Source organism: Cnephaeus nilssonii, assembly GCF_951640355.1.
Source record: "Cnephaeus nilssonii genome assembly, chromosome: 10".
Classification (NCBI taxonomy): Eukaryota; Metazoa; Chordata; class Mammalia; order Chiroptera; family Vespertilionidae; genus Cnephaeus; species Cnephaeus nilssonii.
In genome coordinates this window covers 61857581-61881869 of record NC_137081.1, presented here as the reverse complement: position 1 = coordinate 61881869, position 24289 = coordinate 61857581, and the positions used below count along the sequence as shown (strand labels likewise).

General features: G+C 36.0%; 1 protein-coding gene across 2 annotated transcripts in view; it reads left to right on the top strand.

Annotated features, from left to right (window-relative positions):
* RIF1 (replication timing regulatory factor 1) overlaps positions 1–24289 on the top strand; it is a 64669-nt gene that overhangs the window by 22920 nt on the left and 17460 nt on the right. For both annotated transcript variants that reach the window (XM_079782223.1, XM_079782222.1), the window contains exons 11-25: positions 434–551; positions 1748–1921; positions 3288–3398; positions 4323–4385; positions 5638–5738; positions 7717–7803; positions 8428–8498; positions 8973–9153; positions 10408–10515; positions 10890–11039; positions 14400–14499; positions 18838–19102; positions 20426–20468; positions 22371–22573; positions 23130–23229. In XM_079782223.1, coding sequence (XP_079638349.1) covers positions 434–551; positions 1748–1921; positions 3288–3398; positions 4323–4385; positions 5638–5738; positions 7717–7803; positions 8428–8498; positions 8973–9153; positions 10408–10515; positions 10890–11039; positions 14400–14499; positions 18838–19102; positions 20426–20468; positions 22371–22573; positions 23130–23229 — 1875 coding nt within the window. The remainder of the gene's footprint in view (positions 1–433; positions 552–1747; positions 1922–3287; positions 3399–4322; positions 4386–5637; positions 5739–7716; positions 7804–8427; positions 8499–8972; positions 9154–10407; positions 10516–10889; positions 11040–14399; positions 14500–18837; positions 19103–20425; positions 20469–22370; positions 22574–23129; positions 23230–24289) is intronic.

Below are 24289 nucleotides of genomic sequence, written 5' to 3'. Positions count from 1 at the left end.
GCGTAATTTATTCTCATTGGCTAGATTTGACTGGTGTGGAATGATCTTAGAAATGAGTTTGAAGTTGTCTTAGTTCATATATTTTTAGCAGGTTTTAAAAAAGCTTAAAATGTGTCTGTCTGCCAGTAGCATTAAAGCTCAGGTAGATGTTATTTGCAAAAATTATTTGTGTATAATTTGGAATTTAGAACTGAAATTTATAGATAGTATGCATCTAGGGGTAAATACAGTTTGTTAAAAGTTTTCACTTGTCCAAATTTCAGTTTTTTGCCTGTGTATTGAAATAGCTTATAAAATTCAACATATTAAGAGAATTTATACTGCTTCTTAAAGAAAATCAACTGTATTATACAAGGCTTTTTTTAAAAAAAAGAAAAGGAAATTATGCAGTTTACAAATATCATTTCCTTTTTTTTTATTATTACCGTAATAGGTTTGTGTGCCTCTAATTCAAAGCACAATAAGCATTGATGCTAATGCTTCACCTCAGGGCAGTTCATCTCGACTAGCTACTTCTCCAGGCTTAAGTCCTATGACCCCTCAACACAAAGGTAAGAGATAGTCATACTTGTTTTTATCTTAAAAAAAAAAATGCTTTGGCTGAAGGCTTTGTTCAGTGTTATTCACATGAAATGAAGGACTTCATAATTTTGGTCCCCCATCACAATGACCATTATATATTCTCGATTGTTAATGTTTACTGCAATAATTGCATTGTTGTAGTTGGAAAAGATCAACTTTTTCCCAGTACATTATGTGAGGTACATCATCATACCTAATAAAATGGTAATATGCAAATTACCATCACTCCGCTACGCCCACGATTGGGCCAGCGGGAGATACAGGGGGCGGGACTCGGGGTGGCTGGGGTGGTGATTGGGCCTGCAGGACGCTGAGCTCGCATTGCCAGCGGCGACGCGAGCTCAGCGTCTGCGCCATGGCTGTGCTGCAGCACAGACGGGCCTCTGGGGCAGCGAGCCGGCGTTTTGGAGGTTTGGAGGCGGCGCGGGTGGGCGGGCAGCACGGCTCCCGGGGGAGGAGTCTGGCGGCAGTTGGGCCACAGGAGCGCGGTGGTGTCCCGGTGTCCGCAGAGGACTCGGGTTTCCACAAAGGCAGAGGAGGCGGCGGCAGCCCCAGCATTCCTGGGTGGGAGGCGAAGGCAAGACCCCGGCCTGGGCTCCGGCCGCAGGAGGACCATGCCCCTGCCCCGCCTCGCCCTAGGGGCCCAGGGACTTTGGAGCTGCCGGCCACACCGGGTCCCGACCAGCAGACAGACAGCCTACACATGCATGATTAAATCATGCACTGGGCCTCTAGTTATAGATAATTGTGTTGGTTTCAGAGCCAGTATTTTAAGGGACATTATTAAAAACAACATCTTAAGAGATGTAAGAAATGTGGCTTAGCATGTACACCATGAAAAACAGTTATTTCCTGTTACTACTTTCTGTTAGCTGTTCTGAGCCAAAACTTTATACTTAAGTTTAAGGGATGCCTGAATAGTAATAATTCAGGGTATGGATTAATGCCTGAGGATTATATTCATTTAAATGGTGTGTAACAAATAATCTTGTTCTTAACTTAATATTTAATTGGAATTCTGTGGGTTTTAAACAAAAACTTTCAACTCTTATTTGAGAAACACACTGTTTACATTTGAAGGTACATTTCATTGTAAGCAAGTAAACAATATATTCATTTGGGTAGATAATTTAAGCTTACATAAATTTTTTTTTTTTCTTTAAAGGTGCTTCCCCATATGGAGCCTCGGTAACCACCCGGATGAACTTGAGTTCGAATTTTGGTGTAATGGCCACAATCCCCTCTATTCAACTTTTAGGACTTGAAATGTTACTTCATTTTCTGTTGGGTCCAGAAGTTTTAAGTTTTGCTAAGCAAAACAAACTTGTACTGAGCTTAGGTATTTGCTTTAAAAATAATTTCAGTTATTAAAACAGTATAGAACACAGTTAATTGGAGGTGATTTGACTAGTACTGGAATGATTTTAGAAATGAGCTTGAAGTATCTTAGTTCATATTTTTTTAAACATGTGACTTTTCAAAAGCTTAAATGAGTCTGTCTACCAGTAGCATTAACCCTTTGCACTCGCTTGCTTTTTTTCTCGATTCCTTTATTCTACTCGGGATTTAATTTTTTAAATATCGCAGATTTTACAAAGCGCGGCAGTAGAATAAAAAACTGGAGTTTCTTTTCATACAAACTTATTTATTTGGATTTTTTTATATTTCAAATTATTGATACATTCAAAGAGTGATTTTAACCTCTATAATTTTTCATGGTGTGATATTTTTTGAAACATTCACCCACATGAAGACCTGGTTTACATTCACATGTTTCGCAAATATAAATCGTCTCTCTTCTTCCTCCTTTGATTTTTCTGTTAGAACAAACAACACAATCTTTGTGTTTTTTGTTAGGGTGAGGTGTGATTATATGGAGCTTTCCATCTAAACGTTGCTCTAAGTTAGTGGATAATAATCTACCCCTGGAAGTTAGTGTACCATCTCTGAATTCTCCAAGATCATGCACTAGTTTCCTAATAAATTTCACATGCGTTATCCGTTTTTCATTTTTTCTTTTTTGGCATCAGTTGAGACGGCATTTACATTTTACTTGTCCTTTCATGCTAATGAAAACAAGAAAAGATACTAGAAAAATAGACAAAAGTCCCCCTTCCCCCCCGCGGTGAAACTACGTGTTGAGTGTGGCTCGATACGAGCTGCCTCCGATGCTAACCGTCTCGAGTCACACTCGATATCCGAGTACAAAAGGTTAAAATTCAGGTAGATGTGCCCTAGCTGGTTTGAGTCAGTGGATAGAGCATCGGCTTGGGGACTGAAGGGTCCCAGGTTTGATTCTGGTCAAGGGTATCTTGGTTACACGCTTCTCCCTGGCCTGGTCCCTGGTCAAGGCTTGTGCAGGAGGCAACCGATCTATGTGTTTCTTTCACATCGATGTTTCTCTCTGTCTTTCCCTCTCTTATACTCTCCCTAAAAAAATCAATGGAAAATTATCCTCGGGTGAGGATTAACAAAAAGAAAAAAAAAATTCAGGTAGAGGTTATTTGTAAATATTTTTTGTGTATAATTATTATTTGTGTATAATTTGGAATTTAGAATTAAAATACAGTTAATAAAAATAATTTTGTAATTATGAAATAATATTAGCTTTTTAAATAGAAAACATGTCAGACCTCCTAAAATTTTATATTGAGAAGTTTATTTCATAAAGTGGTTTTACACAGTTGTTTCTTTTTTTGTTCTAGAGCCTCTCGAATATCCGTTAATCAGCAACTCTTCTTTTTTTTCCAAATATGCAAATACACTTATCACTGCTGTTCATGATAGCTTTGTTGCAGTTGGAAAAGATGCTTCTGGTAACTATTTAAGAGAAGTTTTTAAAATTATTTGTTCAAAAAGCAAATAAAATAGCTAATAGTTATATAGCATCACCTATTATCTAGATCATTGGTCGGCAAACTGCGGCTTGCGAACCACATGCGGCTCTTTGGCCCCTTGAGTGTGGCTCTTCCACAAAATATCAGGAGCGGGCGCGCTCGGACAGTGCGATTGAAACTGTGGTCCATGCGCAGAAGTTGGTTTTCGGCTCTCAAAAGAAATTTCTATCATTGTATTGTTGATATTTGGCTCTGTTGACTAATGAGTTTGCTGACCACTGATCTAGATTATGTTGTAAGATATACTTCATTTAATCCACACAGCAATCTTTTGTGTTAGTCAGTTTTGCAGATGAGAAAATTCCATTGTTCTGTAAGTAAATAACCTGTGCAAAGTCACACAAAATGGTAGAGCCATGAATCATGCTCAGACTCTATTGTACCATCATCTACACCTGAACTCCTTTGTTCAATAGCCTATCAAATAAAGAGAAGAAATTTCATAAATAAAATAGTTTGCTATTTAATTGGCTTGGGAAATTTTTTCTAGTGGTTTTTAGGTAATCTGATTTTTGTTTTTTGTTGTCTCAAAAGTTTAAGATATTGAATACAGAAAATACAGGTGAAGGGGGAAAAAAAAGAATTAACTATAGTTACATGACCCCGTGTTAATATGGTACAGTCCTTAAAAAAAAAACAAAACACCAACCAACCACATTTCTTGCTTTAACAAAAATAAGGTGATAGTGTTTTTATAAACTGATTAATTATAAAGTTGAATATTAGAAGGAAAATTACATTCTAAATTAAGTATTGCTTAATTTCTTTAGTATAAGGATGAGAGGAGTGCCATTATCGTCATACCTACTTTGTTCTAAAGTACTTTACGTTTTATTTTGACAGATGCAGTTGTCAGTGCTATTTGGAAAGAGCTAATTAATTTGGTGAAGTTAGTTATTGAATCAGGTAAGCACCATAATACTGATCAAATGATTTTTATAGCACTCAGTGAATTATTTTGCTTTTATATATTAAATTTATTTTAAAATAATTTTTTGAACTAAAGCTTCCAGACTTTAGTTTTTAACAAATCACTTTATATATATGTTTTCAATGACTTTAGAGAGAGAGGAAGGAAGAGAGGGGGAGAGAGAAAAAGATGGGTGAGACAGCAAGATTGATTGGCTGGTTCCTGCACAGCCGCCACCTGGGCATGTGTCCTGACGGAACCAAACAGGTGACCTAGATGCATAGGACAACGCTCAACCAACTGAACTACACTGGCCAGAGCACAAAGCATTTTTTGGATTTAGTAAAAAATTAATTTTCATAGCTCTCTTAAATGTATATATTTACCCCTGAAAATCAATCTATCTATCTTATCTATCTATAATAATAAAAAGGTAATATGCGCTGAAACCGGTTTGGCTCAATGGATAGAGCGTCGGCCTGCAGACTGAAAGGTCCCAGGTTTGATTCTGATCAAAGGGCATGTACCTTGGTTGCGGACACATCCCCAGTAGGGGGTGTGCAGGAGGCAGCTGATCGATGTTTCTTTCTCATCGGTGTTTCTAACTCTCTATCCCTCTCCCTTCCTCTCTGTAAAAAATCAATAAAATATATATATTTTTTAAAAAAGGTAATATGCTAATTTAATGGATGTCTTCCAGATGTCCTTCCTGACAAAACCAGGGCAAAGGGAAGCCAGCCCAGTCCCAGGTGCCTGCGGGCAGCTGGAGGAGGGAAGCCCGGGTCCCGGGTGCCAGAGGGAAGCCAGTGCTGGCAGCCAGGGGAAGAAAGGCCTACTCTTGCACGAATTTTCATGCATTGGGCCTCTAGTCTATATATATAAAAGCCTAAGCGACCCAACGACTGGTCACTATGACATGCACTGACCACCAGGGGGCAGACGCTCAGCACAGGAGCTGCCCTCCGGTGGTCAGTGTGTTCCCACAGTGGAAGCACCGCTCAGCTGACTGACAGGGGCCAGATGCAGGGCCCATGACTGGCGAGTGCTGCTGTGGTGGCACGAGGCTCTTCCAATGGGCAAGCCTGTGGCGGGCGCAGAGGGGCTGGGATGAGTGGTAGCGGCAGGTGTTGTGCCAGTTTCAGCCCAATCCCTGCAGGCCAAGCTGAGGGACCCCACTGGTGTACAAATCCATGTACCGGGCCTCTAGTAATTGTTTAGAAGTACATTCATGCTTTTACTTGTTCATAGGTAACAAAAAAGAGAGACCAGGTTCTGAGGTTTTGACCCTCTTATTAAAATCTTTGCAAACCATAGTGAAATCGGAAGTATTTCCTGTATCAAAAACACTGGTAAGTACAATACCTATATGCTGGTATTTAAAAACCACCCTTTGAAATTGAATTTTATATTGCAGATCAGGATTTGGGAAAACATATCAAGTATTAATCATGAGTTTGGCCATGTAATAAAAGCTATTCCATTGACTTAATAGTCATTTGAAAACAAAGTAATGGCTATAATGTCAACTATAAAAATCTTTCATTATGATAAGAAGGATAAGCTACAGAGAGAAAATTAGGTAAAGGACATGAAACTTGAACTAAAACTTGGAAGAACACTAATATTATGACAAGATTGCTAAGCTCTCCCTAACCGGTTTGGCTCAGTGGATAGAGCTTCGGCCTTCGGACTGAAGGGTCCCAGATTTGATTCCAGTCAAGGGCATGTACCTTGGTTGTGAGCACATCCCTAGTGGGGGTGTGCAGGAGGCAGCTGATCAGTGTTTCTCTCTCATTGATGTTTCTAGCTCTATTCCTCTCCCTTTCTGTAAAAAATCAATAAAATATATATTTTTTTAAAAAAAGATTGCAAAGCTCCACTACTTGTTACTTGTGCACTTAAGAAAATGTAATCTTATTATGGATCTTTTGCGTTTTAAATGAACCTTTTTTTTTTTTAAGTCCTCACCCAAGCATATGTTTTTCATTGATTTTAGGGAGAGGGAGAGAGACACGCACGAACAGAGAGAGAAAACATCAATGTGAGAGAGAAATATCAATTGGTTGCCTCCCACATAGGCCTGGGAGATCGAAACCGAAACTCTGGTTCGAGCCCTTACTGGGATTCGAACTCGCCACCTTTCAATGTATGGGACGATGCTCCAACCAACTGAGTCACACTGGCCAGCGCATTAAATGAAATCTCTTTAATCAACATAATGACATTGATAGTAAACTTCTCTTGTATATAGGAGAGTAGGAAAAAAACTAATTAGATATACTTTTTATAGTAGTGAATCTCCCCAAATAAGCTGTAGATGGAGCAAACAATACCCTTACATAAAATCTGAGCCTGTTTCCTGTATGTGTTGTGACAATACCTAGTATGGCAGTCGAGCATAATGGTTAATAGCAAGGGCTCTGGAGCTGGCTTGGCTGAATCTCAGCCTATTTACTAGCTGAATGAAGTAGGGCAATTGACCTATTTTTCTTGTCTCTGTTAAGAAAGAATGCAGTGTTCTCACAGAATGGGTTGATATGTGTACAATACTCTAGGAACAAAGTAAATGAGTTAACAAATGCTATTTATTATTATCATTAGTATCTGCTTCAAATGAGTATATGTGAACCATATTTTCATTAACAACAGTTTTCCTTTTTGTTATGTCACTTTTGTTATATAGTTCATGTTAATGTCAATATAGTGATATTTTGGGTCAACAGTTTGCTAGGTTCTCACATTTGAGAGGCATGTCTTAGATTCAGCTTTTAGTTAGGAATTCTTAGAAATACATACTTGCTTCTGGTACTAGTGAGTACATAATTCATTGAAGAATTATTTTTTGTAATATAAAAAGCTAGAAATAGCCTAAAGAGCCATTAATAGAAAAAATGTTTGCATAAATTATGTATGTTCATATAGCAGTTAGACGTGTGTCTACGTATATTGATGTGAAAACTCCACAAAGTCAGATGAAGGTCATAGTATCTTAGTAAAATATCACTTGTATAATGGTATAAAAGAGTATGACAGCCACACGTAGAAGATGTTTCTTGGTATACTTACATATATGGAAATTTAGGTGGTCTAGAAAAATAAACTCTAAACTCATATTAGTTATCCCTGGAAATAAAGAAGGACTTTGTCATTTTAGTTTTTATATTTCTGCATTTGAACTTTTTAAACTAGTGCAACATTATAATCACAATATATTTAATGAAAGTATCATAACATTGTTCAATTAAAAATAGAGTTAATACTATTGTAGATCTTTACTATATAAAGTACTATATGGATCACTTATAATAAAATCTTTGTCTTTCTTAGGTTCTCATGGAAATTACAATTAAAGGACTTCCTCAGAAAGTATTAGGTTCACCAGCATATCAGGTTGCTAATATGGATATTCTTAATGCAAGTATCTTAAATGTTATTATGTGATTAAAATGAGCCAAAAAGAAAAGTTCCATGATTTCCCTTTCTTCAAATAGTGAGGCTTAAGTTGTAAAATTTTGAGAAAATTGGATTTGCTGATTCTGTTAAAGAAAAAATTGATAGAGTAATAATGTAAAAAATTAAGTATGCCATTATTAAGGGAATTATTTTATGGGATTAAAAAGGGGTTTCAGAAGGAAAGTTTTCTTCTGTTTGCTTGTACATAATAATAGTGTTGGTTACCGTTACAAATTTTGCAAGTTTAGTAACATTGGCTAAATTGTGAAAGGTGTACTTAATATCAGCAGAATATAAGTATTGTTTGGCCAGCAAGTTTTAATTTAACAATTTTTATGTCTGGAATCTGTCACCATTTCTCATTGTACATAGAACAGCTGTGATTAAAATAATAAAGAGCTTGATTCTTTGGTCAATTTATTCAAATACATTTTTACGTGTTTTTTTTTTGTCATATATGTCATAAGTTAAATTTTGTTAACCTTAAAAGGATCATGTTTCACATAATTGTAGAAAACAAGTGTAACAAGAAGATTTTACTCTTTATAAAAAGAAGATTGACTGCAATCTTTCATCTTTCTTCAGGGAACGCCTGCTTTATTCTTAATTCAATTAATTTTCAACAATCTCTTGGGATATGGTGTAGAAGATGAAAGGTAATTTAAATTGAAAATATTATTTTAAAAAATATATAGATTTTTTTTTTATTGATTTCAAAGAGTAAAGGAGAGTGAGAGAAAGATAGAAAATCAGTGATGAGAGAGAATCATTGATCGGCTGCCTCCTGCACCGTCCCCTCACACTCTCTCCCTGTCCCCCCGGGGGATTGAGCCTGCAACCTGGGCATGTGCCCTGACTGGGAATCCAACAGTGACTTTGTGGTTCATAGGTCATTGCTCAGCCACTGAGCCACGCTGGCAGGGCTGAAAAGAATCTTTGTTTATCTTAGAAAGGTGGCTTTGTTATGAATAAGATTCTCTGGGTTAACAATATATAATAAATTTTGTCAAAAAACAAGATTTGGAATTCATTTCTTATTTTTATGTTATTTTTAGAATTGTGTTGCAGTGTAATTAATGTATTTTGGGAAAACGTACAGTTTATTTCATGGTTCAAAATTTTCTCTTCAGGTTTTTTCTTAACCTGGAAACACTTGTAGGTTGTGTTCTTTCTGGTCCAACTTCACCACTAGCCTTTAGTGACTCTGTTTTAAATGTTATTGATCAAAATGCAAAACAGTTGGAAAACAAGGAGCATCTCTGGAGAATGTGGAGTATTATAGTCATTCCATTAACCGAATTGATTAATCAGGTATGATAAAAGTCTGCTACATATTTATGTTTTCCCCAAGATTTAAGGAATTTTTTTTTCTTGTTAGAGCAGTTGAATAAATGAATAGAAGCTTGCATTTGAATAGAAGGTATTAAATATTTTTTCCTATGATTGGTTCATTTTCTACTTTTAAGATTACTTGATTTCTTTTCATTGCATTTCTGCCTTATTGTTCAATAAAGTATAATTTAAGGGGGACTAATCCAGTTCATTTTCTCCAATAGAGCTTCTAACGCCAGAACACTCACATATGATACAAATTTTCATGTGTATATCTTGAGTTCTTTCAGTATTTGTATTTTGGGGAATAATAACTCATCTTGACTAGACTGTGTGTTAGGATTCTCATGATCAAGCCATGTTAGTGAAGCCATATAGTAGTACCTAACTCAGTAATCTGTTGAGAGTTGATTAGTCCTTACAACCTTTAAAAATTATTCTTCGGGAAATATTTTACCATAACTCTTAAATGAAGTGATGACTCCAAAGAATTTATTAAGTGAGACTGCAATAGCCTTTATTTTGGCTACTCAAGCCAGCACATCATTAAACACATTCTTCTGGAAGAAAATAGGTGCACGTTTTTAAATATTTTCCCAGTGTTTGTAGGACTGCAAGGCCCCTTTTTTTAAGTCCTTTCTTGAATGCTACCTTCAGTGTGTGGTACCATAAACGATTTTGGAGTCATCTCTGGGATTCCTTTTTAGGACTTGAAACATAGTACATTGTTTCTCAGAGTTGCTGTAACAAATTATACCACAAATTGATAGCTTGAATCAACAGCAATTTATTCCCTTATAGCTCTGAAGGTCAGAAGTTCAAAATCAAGGTGTTTGGCAGGTTTCTCTGGACCTCTTGAGGGAGAATCTGTTTCATGGTTCTCTCATAGCTTCCTGTGGTCACTGACAATTCTTGATGTTCCTTGACTTATATATGCATTACTCCAATCTCAACCTTCATTTTCATATGGCATTCTTCTTTATATCTTCTCTGTCTAAATTCCCTCTTTCTTATGAAGGGACCATTTGACTTTAAAAATTTTTATTATATCTGCAAAGACCCTGTTTCCAAATAAGATCATATTCGATTACGGTGTGAGGAGTTTACCATCTCATGAACATCTGAACATTGGGGGGGTCACAATTCTATTCACTAAATATTGTATGATATTAATAATTATCACACTAAAATTACATGATCTGTCTAATTTCTTTATAATTTTTCTTGTTTCAGACCAATGAAGTGAACCAAGGTGATGCCTTAGAACATAATTTTAGTGCCATCTATGGTGCATTGACTCTACCAATAAATCACATTTTTTCAGCACAGAAAATTCCAGGGGTAAGGCAATGTCAAATTTTTACCTAAAGAATTTGCATTTTTCTGAAAACATTATTTTATCCTTTTTAATGAATTCTCATAGTAATTGTATCAAGACTTTTTTATGACTTAATCATATGGAAGAAAGGAAAATGGAGAAGAGATAACTTCCTTTTAACACTTGATAACTGTTGGTATTGTGGCATTATTACAGTTCTCCCATTAGAGCTTTGTTGGTGGATGGCTTGTTTCTTCTATAACACTTTTAATGTTAGTATTTTTTTAAATGTTAATGATGTATTCTATTAGGTATTTGACATGTAAATAAAACACTTAATTTTTTGGTGTGTGTGTTTGTTTTTTTGTTTCTGTTTTGTTTTTAATGTTATTGTTAGGCCACCATGAAGACCTTACTTAGAACTTGGTCAGAATTATATAGAGCATTTGCCCGCTGTGCTGCTTTGGTGGCAACTGCAGAAGAGAATTTGTGCTGTGAGGAGCTTTCTTCCAAGATAATGGTCAGTTTGGAAGATAAAGACTTTTCGGTGAGTTTATCCTGATCCTAACCTTTTTTTAATTTAAAGGATTATTTCCATGTCTCTGGATCCACTTGGTTCATCAATTTTTTCTGTTAATTAGATTCCAGATATGAGTGAGATCATGTGATACTTATCTTTCTCTGACTGACTGACTTCATTTAGCATGATATTCTCCAGGTTGGATTTGGGGTTTGTTTTGTATATATTTATCAGTTTATTTAACCTTTCTGTGTCTTACATAGCATATAAGTAGAGATGGGATCTGTGTTTTAATAAGTATATTTAAATTCTCATATAATTAGAAATAGAGTATATGTTCTTTTACTTTACATCATTTTCATTTTGTTTTTCCCTTTACTAACATTTTATTTATTATTTTTTAAATATGTCTTTATTGATTTCAGAGAGGAATGGAGAGGGATAAAGAGAAATAGAAACATCAATGATGAGAGAGAATCATTGATTGGCTGTCTCCTGCAGGCCCCCTACTGGGACTTGAGCCCACGACCCAGGCATGTGCCCTTGACCGGAATCGAATCCAGGACCCTTCAGTCCACAGGCCGACGCTCTATGCACTGAGTCAAATGGGCTAGGGCTTTACTAACATTTTAATCAGGCTTTATACTTTATATATATATATATATATATATATATATATTCTATTTTATCTTTTTATTGTTTTTTTATATGTTTTTATTGATTTCAGAGAGGGAGAGAGAGATAGAAACATCAGTGATGAGAGAAAATCATTGATCAGCTGCCTCCTGCATGTCCCACACTGGAGATTAAGCCCACAACCCGGGCATGTGCCCTGACCGGGAATCGAAGCATGACCTCCTGGTTCATAGGTAGAACGCTCAACCACTGAGCCATATCAGCTGGGCTCTATCCTATTTCTTTTAGATACACACTACTCAATTTGGTCAGATTTGAAGAGTTAACATCCTGTAGATGTTAAGATTCTAGCCCAGAAAATGAAGAGATGGATATATTACAATTCCACAAATTTTTATTTTTACCACCTACCAAGTTTTGTTAAAAAGATTTGAGTTTTAGTTATAGTTACTTATACAGGGTATTTTGTATCACAGAATTTGCAGTAAAGTTAATTTGTTATCGCTTCTGTTGCAAATATATAGTTTGATGTTAATTTTTTTGTTAGCCTTTTTTTCTGTACATTTTAAGATTTTTTCCCCCCTAATGTTTGTAATTTATACATTTCACCAGGGTGTGTCTTGGGGCATTTTTTACATTATTCTTTTAAATACTGGATAGATCTTTTCAATCTAAAGCACTGTCTTCATCTCAGGAAATTTTCTTGCATTCGCAGTACTCTGTAGTCCTTTTTGAGTACCATTTTATGTGGGTTTTCATTTATTTATTTTGGATATGTACAATTTATTTCATTCAAAATACAGTGCCAGAACATTATGCAGTTGAACATGCTAGTAATGTTTGTCATGAAGCACCTATGCTCATGTTAGATGGGCGGTGCCGCTCCTGCTAGTGGTTCCTGGATGAATGCCAGAGCAGCACTCATTACCTGCTTGTCCGCACAGCCAGTTCAGAATTTCAGAACAGTTCACCTACCTTTCCAGTGGTCGGCAAACTCATTAGTCAACAGAGCCAAATATCAACAGTACAACGATGGAAATTTCTTTTGAGAGCCAAATTTTTTAAACTTAAACTTCTAACGCTACTTCAAAATAGACTCGCCCAGGCCATGGTATTTTGTGGAAGAGCCACACTCAAGGGGCCAAAGAGCCGCATGTTGCTCTCCAGCCGCAGTTTGCCAAACACAGACCTTTCTGATCCTACCCACACACACAATGGGTTAAAAAAAACACACCCTGCCGAAACCGGTTTGGCTCAGTGGATAGAGCGTCAGCCTGCGGACTCAAAGGTCCCAGGTTCGATTCCGGTCAAGGGCATGTACCTTGGTTGCGGGCACATCCCCAGTAGGGGGTGTGCAGGAGGCGGCTGATGTTTCTCTCCCATTGATGTTTCTAACTCTCTATTCCTCTCCCTTCCTCTCTGTAAAAAGTCAATAAAATATATTTTTTTAAAAAAAAACAACAAACCACACCCTGATGGCTAACGAGTATCTACACACAATCACTCTACAGTAATGCTTGTTATTAAGAAGTAATGACCTGGTTGACCCGCTCTAAATCTTTATGATGGAGAAATACAGCAGCAGCAGGTAATACAGAAAGTGGAGGCATTTACTGATGAAAACTCCACCCACACCCTCACAATGAGGGACTAACAATCATGGTTTTTAGACCTTTGGGGTTTATCTTGTGTTCCTTTTATTTCTCTACATGTGTTTGTGCTGTGCTTCTTATTTTTTTTAAGTCCAGTCTATTTTTTAAAATACGTTTTTATTGATTTTCGAGAGAGGATGGGAGAGGGAGAGAGAGAGAGAGAGAAATGTCAGTGATGATTGGTTGCCTGCCTCCTACACACCCCTTACTGGGGATCCAGCCCTGACCAGGAATCAATGTGACCTGGTTCATAGATCAATGCTCAACCATTGAGCCACGCCAGCTGGGCAGAAAGCTATTGAGGTATTCTTTGACTCATTGTGCTGGGATTTCCTTATATTTTTAGTCTTTCCTTGAAACCTGTCCCCACATCTCCACAAAACACCTGCCCTGTTTAAATAAATTTCCAGAAAAATCTCTGATACTTTTATGGGCTTATTTATATATATATATATATATTTTTTACAGAGAGGAAGAGAGAGGGATAGAGAGTTAGAAACATCGATGAGAGAGAAACATCGATCAGCTGCCTCTTGCACACCCCCTACTGGGGATGTGCCCGCAACCAAGGTACATGCCCTTGACCGGAATCGAACCTGGGACCCTTGAGTCCGCAGGCCGACGCTCTATCCACTGAGCCAAACCGGTTTCGGCAATGGGCTTATTTTTATTTCAGTTGGATTGGAGAAGGGGAAGGAAGGGGAGTGAGGTAGCTTAGCAACCTTTTAATTTTTTTGTTTGTTTTCTCTGGGTTTAGTGAAGACTTGTAATTTTCCAGAGGAATTTGATCAAAAATCAATTATAAATGTAGCTCTTCCATTCCCAATTGATTCGTTTATATGTTGAGTTTTATGGCCATCTTAAAGCTGAATTATTTTCTCTGTATGTTGAGAAAAAAGTATAGTACATGGCACACAGCAGTTAACTGAGAAATATTCATAACCTATACTTAACGTAACATATAGTATAAACTATTACTTGTGTGTTATTGTAAATTATATATGGGAGTAAAAATCTTACAATTTTGTCAGTGCTTACTGTTTTTGAAAACTATGCCAGTAATTGAAAGTTTTTAATACTTTAAATTATTCTTCTCTAGAATTTGTTGTTCTTGGATAGGATCATTCATGTTATTACTGTAGTGGTTGATTGCATCGACTTCTCACCATATAATATTAAAATTCAGTCCAGAGTTAAATGTAAGTATTTTCTTTACCTTTATTTGTTCAAATATTTTATAAACCTGGCTGTCTAAACTGTTGTCATGGGAAATTCTAATGGTTTTCCCCACCTCATTTTACCTGTTTTTGATACTGTATAACAATGTCAGTTACTATGCTAGGAACACTTGAAATATACTCATTCTCTCTTTCTCTCTCTCACTTTTGAAGTACACTAATTCTCTCACACACAAAATGTCTTTACTCCTTGTTATAACTCAGAAAAATATCCTGTCTAGACATTGCCTAGTCAAATGATTTTATTTATTCCATTCGGTGCAAGGGATTATCTGGACAAGAAACTTTGACATTTGCTAAAATAAAAATGTTCTTACTTGGTAGTCTGATTTGAAATAATCATTGAATTGACATTAAGTTTAATAGAAAATCATGGCAGTGATTAATTGGTTATGATTTACAGAAAATTTAAAGTGATTCTAAAAATTTAACTTCATTTTTGTTTAGTTAAAATTGCACAATTAACATAGTGGTATGATTTTTAAAACTACATGCTTTGGTTCATTCTAATAATGAGCTATTTTAATCTAATTGATTCTTTGAAATTAAATGTCTCCACGAATGAGTATACAGTTGAACCTGGTTTCTCAGTCACGCATCTTTCAGGTGACAAATGAGAGAATGCATGAATATGAGTCAGTTTACCACTTAAAATCTCAATATATTGTGCTGTGAATATTTTCATGTGTTTTTTTTTTATTCTGCTTATAATTATTGTTAGTTTTCATTTTTTACTGTTCATTTTCTTCCCTTTTTGTTAAATTTTCATGTCATGTTCTTTTTGTTTTTAAAGTGTTTACAGATTAAACAGTACAATAGACATGTATGTGAGAAAGGTTAAAACGGAATCATTTGGAGGTCTGGAATGAATTAGTTCAATTTACATTATTTCTAATGCGAAAAAATGATTCAGTTTTCGAACAGCCTTCCGGAGTGAATTAAGTTTGAGAAACGAGATTCCACTGTATATATTTATACTATGTAGAAAATAACCTTCCAGTAATAATTAGAGCTATTACTTTTCTTGAATAAAGGGTAGGAACATAATTTTAGTAAGATCTATCATTGATGAATTAGTGTAAATATTTCTAGAACATAGACTACTTTTAGAATTGTTTTTTATGTTTCAGTTTTTACTAAGTAGTAATATAGAGAAACATGTTATGTGCCTAGCATATAACAGGTCAGAGCATCCCCGTGTTGACACAATGTTACCTATTTTGTTAGTTCTGAAAAATTAGGATTAAATCCACAATTACAAGTTTGTCTTTTTCACTTTCCTTAGAAGATGTGTTCTTGATACTTAAAATTATGGATACTGGGGGTGATTTCTAAAATCTGCCAGCAGAAGCTGAGGAGGAGAGGAGGGGAAAAAGTAGAAATAGTTGAAAGAAAGTATGTATATGTATCAAGATCACTTGGGGTTTTTGATAACTCTGATTTTGTAATAATTTGTTTTATAGAAACATTATAAGAATTTTTCACCGACACCTTATATCCTTTACTTAGATTCCTCAATTAACAGTTGGTTGTATTTTTCTATTTTCACCTCCCCCATCCATGTATACATTTTCCTGAACAATTTCAAAGTAGTTGTAGACAAGTCTTCAATGTGGAACAATTCCCGAGTTTTGTCTTTCATGACCTTCAAAAGTGAAGAGCACAGGCTTATTTACTTTTTGAGAATCCCTCAATCTGACCTTGTTAATATTTTGTCAGTATTAGATTCAGGTTTCATTAATTTATTTACAAGGATACTTCAGAAGTAATACTATAGTCTTTTCTAGTGCATTATGTCAGCAGGCAATATGCCAGTTTGTCCTATTACTGGTGATGTTAACATTTACTATTTGTTAGAATGGTATCTGCCAGGTTTTTCACTATAAAGTAAATTAGTAAATATTTGCAATTAAGAAATTAACGTTTTGTGGCAAATACTTTGAGATATTTAAATATCCTGTTCAGCAAATTTAGTCATGAGTTTATCATTCATTGATGCTTTTTGCCTGAAACACTAGGATGATTCCCAAAGTGAGTTTATATTTCCAAGGAACATGGTTTCTTTAGCTGAGAATGACATTTACAAACTGTAAGATCTGTTCATTGCCACTATGGTATCGCTGTTTCTGGATCCCTTTAGTGGACAGGGGTGGGAGAAATAGATGTGTTTGTGAACTACACAGTTGTTTCTCTAGATAAGGGGTGGGGAACATCCGGCCTGCAAAATCATTTAGTCTGGCCCTGCCAAGGCATTAGGGGTGAGTTAATTAAATGTTGGACCAAATATAGCAGGTAATTTTTAAGTTGATAGTTTTGTATGGCCTGAGAATCTACACTAATAAAAGAATAACATGCTAATTGACAGTACCTTTACCACACCCACCAGCCAATCAGGAGTGAGTATGCAAATTTAACCCAACAAAAATGGAAGGTTAATTTGCATACGCAGGTGCAGAGCAGCCGATGGGGCAGGGCAGGGCAGGATGTTCCGCACCACCCCAGCTGCTCTGGGCCTTTGGGCTGTGTAAGAAGGTGGAAAGGTGGCTCCGGCCACAGTGAAGGTGGTGCCTGCAGCCAGGGGAAGGAAGGCCCATTCTTGCACGAATCTTCGTGCATCGGGCCTTTAATGATGTTATAAATATACAAATGGCCCTTGGCAGAAAAAAGGTTTCCCACCTCTACTCTAGATATTTGAGTCTTACCCTTTCCTGTATTTCCCCACTTTCTCTAATAGTGAGAAACCTGGCCCCCATTACCCTCAATACATTTACTGTTTAATTATTATCTTGTATGTAACCAGTTTCCAGTCTTTTCAGCCTCAACATCCTGGCCACGAATTTTTGGGTAGACATTCCAATTTATATTCATGTCTGGGAAACTGCTATTTCTAGGGAGGATTATTGACTTTCTTTTAGTAACACTTGTTTTGCACTTCACTACATGATATTTTTAATTACAAGCACTGAATTAGAGTTTTCTCTTGAATCTGACATCTTACTGTAAAAGAATGGATTGAGGAAAACAAAGGTAATTTTGGAATGGGGTTTATCCTTGTAGGTTAGGCACCTTAACAGAGATGGAGGGTACAAAGGAAAAGTTGGACAGTGCTTTTAAGAGACATTTTTTTTTCTTTAAAGACATTTTTTTTCTTTAAATCTAGGCCTTTTGTAAAAAAAAAAAAAAATTCTGCCCTAGCTGGTTTGGCTCAGTGGATAGAGCATCAGCCTATGGACTAAAGGGTTCCAGGTTCCATTCCGGTCAAGGGCATATAGCAGGGTTGTGGGCTCAATCCCCAATGTGGGGGGGCATGCAGGAGGCAGCCAATCAGTGATTCTCATCATTGATGTTTCTATCTCTCTCTCCCTCTCCCTTCCTCTCTGAACTCAATAAAGTATTTTTTTAAAAAAAATACGTTTTATTGATTTTTTTACAGAGAGGAAGGGAGAGGAAGAGAGAGCTAGAAACATCGATGAGAGAGAAACATCGACTAGCTGCCTCCTGCACACCCCCTACCGGGGATGTGCCCACAACCAAGGTACATGCCCTTGACCGGAATCGAACCTGGGACCTTTCAGTCCACAGGCCGACGCTCTATCCACTGAGCCAAACCGGTTTCGGCGTATTTTTTTTTTGTTAATCTTAGAATTTTTGGATCTCTTAACTTGTTCAGTGTTATTTTTGGGTTTAGTGTAATATATAGATGAGCCAGGAAGCAATAATTTCTAAGGAAAATTTTGTTTCTTAATTTTTAAATTATCTTTTTGTTGATTTTAAAGAGAGGACAGGAGAGGGATAGAGATAGAAGCATTGATGAGAGAGAAATAATCAGTTTGCTGCCTCTTGCACACCCCCTACCAAGCCAGCAACCCAGGCATGTGCCCTGACCAGGAATTGAACCATGACCTCCTTCCTGGTTCATGGGCTGAAACTCAGTGACTGAGCCACACCAGCTGGGCTGTTTCTTAATTTTTAAACTGACTGTTAAGATTAAATTTGGAAACCTATCCTATAATTTAGTACTTTCTTACAAATTAGTTTTTGAAATTCTGAGACCATAAAATAAACTTTTGAAATGCTTCCTTAGAGAAAAGGATTAATTTTTTTCTTTTTTCTCTAATTTTGTTTTAAAGATGTTGTGATGATATTTATCCATTAATGGTATGTATATTTTAAGATTTGTGGGTATTACTACCGAAGCAAGTATGTTAGATGTATTTGTCTTTTAAATGTTAGATATACAGATGGACAGTGATAGTTTTCAGAGTACTTGAGTTTTTAATAAATTCAATTTTATTTTAGCCCTGAAGAGAGCTTCAGATTGGTCCAAAAAGAAGAAGGAGCCCCTAGGCAAATTGGCTTCTTTATTTAAACTTATTGTGAGAGTCATCTATTCCTTCCACACTCTGAGTCTCAAGGAAGCACATTCTGATACTCTTCTCACTGTTGGGAACTCAATCACCACCATTCTTTCCAATGTACTTGGACATATTTCTTTGCCTTCTATGATGCGAAAAATATTTGCAACTTTAACAAGACCTCTGGCATTATTTTATGAAAACTCAAAGTAAGTATTTGGGCTTAATAGCTTTGAAGTATAAGTAGGTAATTGAGATCTAGGTAGCAAACTTTGGTGGTTTTCTTACCAGCTTTGTTGCTGATAGTAATTTTTTACAATTTAGTGGAGAGGATAATAAATATATTAAACCATGCGTTTGGTAAAAAGATAGTTGAAATAATACATAAATATGAGGTAGGAGTTGGTAGCCCTTTAAGTTTATATGCTAGTCTAACCCCTTTTTCATTTAGTGTGTATCTTTTTAGGTTTGTTAATACAAACAAGCATACCTATTAAATGTATGATGTATATGAAAGCTTATTTGACATGCTACTTTGCAATTCAGTATATGGTGTGCACTAAATATATTTATATGTGCACCTTGCTTGCACCATACGCCTAAGAAGCTCATTCTTTTTAATGTCTGCATAGGGCTTCATGAAATTTATCCATATTCCTGTTAGTGGACATAACATTCTTTTTTCTAGCCTTTCCCCTCTTAACCTACAATGTTGTAGTTGAATGTATTTGTACTTAAGTCATTGTCTACATTTGCCACTTCCTGCAAAATAAGGTCCTAAAAGTGAAATTATTGGTTTAAAAGGGTATATACATTTATATTTCTGAATTATCTCCCAAAGTTTTATTAATTTACATTTAATTGAAACAAGTAATTCCTTAAAGATACCTGAAAAATTGCAAATAATATACTTTTAAAAAGCAGTTGCAAGGATTCATCAGTGTTCTTTATAACAAGTTTACATTGTGCAACCATAATATAATCTATATTTTATAATTAAATTCACAGAGAAAGTTTTAGGAACAGAAAATGTGGCATTCCACATTTATTTATTTTTAATAATTCTTCATTGTTGAAAGTATTACATATGTCCTTCCCTTTCCCCCATTGATCCCTTCCAGCCTACCCCAGGCCTTCAGCAACCTATTGTCTGTATGCATGGGTTATGCATATATGCATACAAGGTCTTTGGTTGATTACCTCCTCCCTCCCACCCTCCCCCACCTTCACTTTGGGATTCTCCACTCTTAGGAACAGGTTTTATAAAGAATAAACTAGAGCCTCAAATCTATTAACTTTTTGGAAATCTCTTTTATAGTTAGTTCTTAAGCTTCATCAGAAATAACTGATACTTATAGGTCTATACCATACTTGATATTTGATAATTGGCCTTTTTAAAAAAAGTCTTGGGGTACATTTTTTTTTATATATATATCACTATACATGCATGTCTTATTTTTATGGCTGCATTCATACTTTTAGGTTTAACTTTTCTAAAATATAAATGATATTGCATCTTTTTTTCTTCACAGGCTTGATGAAGTTCCTAAAGTGTATAGTTGTATGAACAACAAGGTAAAAAATAGACAATTACCCATAAACATACATCATGGTGAGAAAACGTTAGGGTTTAAATAATTGTCTTCCTTAAATAGAAATCTGCTGACTTTTAAAGGGGTTGATTATCATACTTCAACTTTAATATGGCAAACAAAGGATGGTTTATTTATTTATTTTGTATGTTTGTTTGAAATACATTATTTTCACAGTTTGCAGGTTAGGGACCTGGGTCTGTTAGAATTAAATCAGGTTTTCTGGACCTCTTTCCCTGTTCTGAAATCTACAGGGTTTATACCAGCGGCCTTCAAACTTTCTCCTGCAGCAGAATTACCTGGAGGTCTTGTTAAAACACAACTTCTAGGCTTTAGCCCTAGAGTTGCATGGAGCCTGAGAATGTTTGCATTTCTGACAAGTTCCCAGGTGATGTTGATGCTGCTGGTCTGAGGCCCACATTTAATTAAGCTAATTTATTTTAAGAATGTATTTGGTTTCAAAGAGGGAGAGAAAAACATCAATGATGAGAGAGAATCATTGATTGGATGCCTCCTGTATGCCTCCCCACTGGGAATGTACCCTGATTGGAATCAGACTGTGACTTCCTGGTTCATAGGTTGATGCTCAACCACTGAGCCATGCTGGCTGGGCCGAGGACACTTTTTTTTTTTTCTTCATATATTTTTATTGATTTCAGAGAGGGAGAGAGAGGGAGAGATTGATAGAAACATCAATGATAAGAATCATTGATCAGCTGCCTCCTACACACCCCCTACTAGGGCTAGGGATCGAGCCCGCAACCTAGGGATGTGCCCTTGCCCGGAATTGAACTCTGGACCCTTCAGTCAGTAGGCCCAGGCTCTAACCACTGAGCCAAGCGGCTAGAGTGGAGGCCACATTTTAAGAAGCACTGATTTGTACCCTCTGGACTACTTTTTCATCATGGTTCACAGCAAAGCTTTACTTTTTTTAAAGTATAGTTTTTTAAAAGAAGGATTTAAAAATGTTTCTTTAAATTCATATAACTCCTATCATCTCTTTATGGGGGTAACTGGTTTCAATTGTTTATATATACAACTGTATAAACAATCGATTAAAATTGATGTGAAAACAAAGTTTTCTGTTAATGGAAAATAAGCTTGAAATAAGGTTCTAATATTAGTAAACTTAAAGTCACATGATATTTGTCAGCTTATAAAGTAGTATGTATTGAAGGTGATGGATGGGAGCTTTTAAAAGGCCATTTTAAGTTTAAATTTTTAAAAATTTTCTTCCAGCAACATTATTTAAGGTTCATTACTAAAAGCCAGAAGTTGTTTTAAAAACCACTTTTAACCCCATTCAGTAGTAAGCGTTATTCTAGGGATCTTTTTTACATTTTTCCATATAGAAAAGCACGCATATACATGCAATACCCACAGGGTTGTTACCTCCTGTGGACGTGGCTTGGGAACATGGGTTTTAAGTAGCGCCAGGCCTCCAGGGCTAGGCCCTGCCTCGCCATCCACCCTGCACCCTGGTGGCCTCGGAAACCTTCCCCGGGTTCCTGCTCCCGCAACCAGGCCTCCTCCCATCGCCCTTCCTAAGCCCGGACGACCCTCAATCTAGCTTGGCCGTGCCCTTGCCCCGCCCCCCACAGGCTTGGGACAGGCAGCCCAGGCCGCGCCCACACTGCGCCTGCCCACAGGCTGTTCGCGGGCACCACCCAGACCTCGCCAAGTCCCGCGATAGCTCACGCGTTCACAGCTGCTTCGCCGTAACGGCTCTGCGGACCTGGAACGTTCTCGAGAGCTATTTGAATTTTAAAAATTGAAATAGTCACGTGTGCGTATTTTAGTTTAGTATGCTTTGTGCTTTTATTTTTTTCTGCTTTAAGTGGTACATTTTCAAGTATTATCCTAATAAGCTTTTGCTTTTTCTTAGTTAGAAAAGCTACTCGGAGAAATCATTGCTTGTCTACACTTCAGCTACACTGGGACTTACGACAGTGAACTTCTTGAACAGATCTCCCCATTATTATGCATAATATTTCTGCACAAGAATAAGCAGATTCGAAAACAGAGTGCTCAGTTCTGGAATGCCACATTTGCTAAAGTGACGACGTTGATTTATCCTGAAGAGTTAAAGTATGCTAATCTTACATCGTTACTCTATTGATCATGTAAATTCATTTTTTAGTTTAAAAAATTTTTCTTGTAAGAAATTATTGCACAGGATTTCTTAGTTGAAATGTTATGTGGAATACATGCTAATTATTAAACATTCTTTGACCCTTTTGGGTTTCAGAGTAGTAACCTCTTAGTTTTAGGAAAATAAAAAGTAATTTGAAATTATCCTTAATAAAAGAAATACAAAGGTCAGGAAATTGATGGTTATTAAATCTGGGTGATGTGCACTTGGCTACATAAAGTAATAATATAGTCTACCTTTGCTTGACATTTTCTGCAAGAAAATTTTGAAAAATTTTTTTATAAAGAAAATTTGGAAATGGAAGAATTTAGCAAAAAACATTAAATGTTGCCAGTAATTTCTCTCAGTTTTGTGTTTGTAGAGTATGAAGTAGTCTTTAAGCTGGGTGTATTTTGCCACTTTAAAATTATAATTAAAGTGTTCTTGTAGATAACTGATATTCACCAGTACTACTTGACTCAAGGTATGCATATTTATGTACTTTTTTAAAAGACCTATACTAAGACAAGCCAAAGAAAAATTTCTGCTTCTGTTGCCTGGTTTGGAAAATGTTGAAATTATGGAGGAATCCAGTGGACCATATTCGGATGCAGTGAGTGTTTTGTTTTTGTTTTTTTGTTTTGCTTTTGAATGATTAGTTTGTTTATTGGGTTTCAACATAATTTTTATTGAAGTGATAAGCAAGTACAACCTGAACAGAGATACTTCATGATATAGGATTGTTTCCATAAAGTCAGTTGTCTGGCTTGAAATACTTTTATGAATGAAGGGCAGTAAATTTCACCATAGATTCTTATGTAAGTAATCTCTGTGCTTGTTTGTTAATGATCTCTTTTGAATTACTGTACATCAGTGTACTGTTTTGCAAAGGCTGTAAATTATTAAAATACATTGTTAAATGTTGCTATTTAGATAAACTAGGAGTAATAGTTATTTGTTCACATCTAAGCAAGAGTTACCTTTTATTTTCTCATTTCTTTCCATTGAATCATTCATTCCTTCTATCAGAAAAACACATCTTTGTTATTACGTCACCTGATTGTACCAAATTTACTTTGGCTAATGATACCTGATGACTATCTGAAGATTAAGGAGTAAAGGCATGGATAATGTATATACCCCATGAAGTGAACATCCTTAGACAACTGATCCTCAGACAACTTATTTATTCAATAACAATATATAGTCTAGTTATTTTTTGTTTAGAATCTGTAAAAGACAAAAGGTCAAATACTCTTTAGTTTGGGTTTTTAGCTAAAATAATAAACTGTTGAGACTTTTTGATTGTAAGTTGGCTTGAAAAACATAGTCTGTTGGGAGGGGCATGATAGTTAATATTTTCTATCATACATGCTTATTTAATGTCTTAAAGTTTTATGGCTTTGGTTTTTCTTTTAGAACTATAGTAGTAGGAGGGGTACTTGATATATTTTTGCAGTATTTTATAGTATATCATTTTCAGAATTCATAAAACTAAGTGGTGCAAAACAGCTATTGAGTATGTTGGAGATACCAAATCTATTTGCTGTTAACTGAAATAGTGACTTTCTTTTCATTGACATGATTTTACTAGAGTTGAATCAAAAGAAATTTAATGAGTATTCATTACACTGGAAATTTTAAAACGTTAAAAGGAGAAATATTGTACTTAA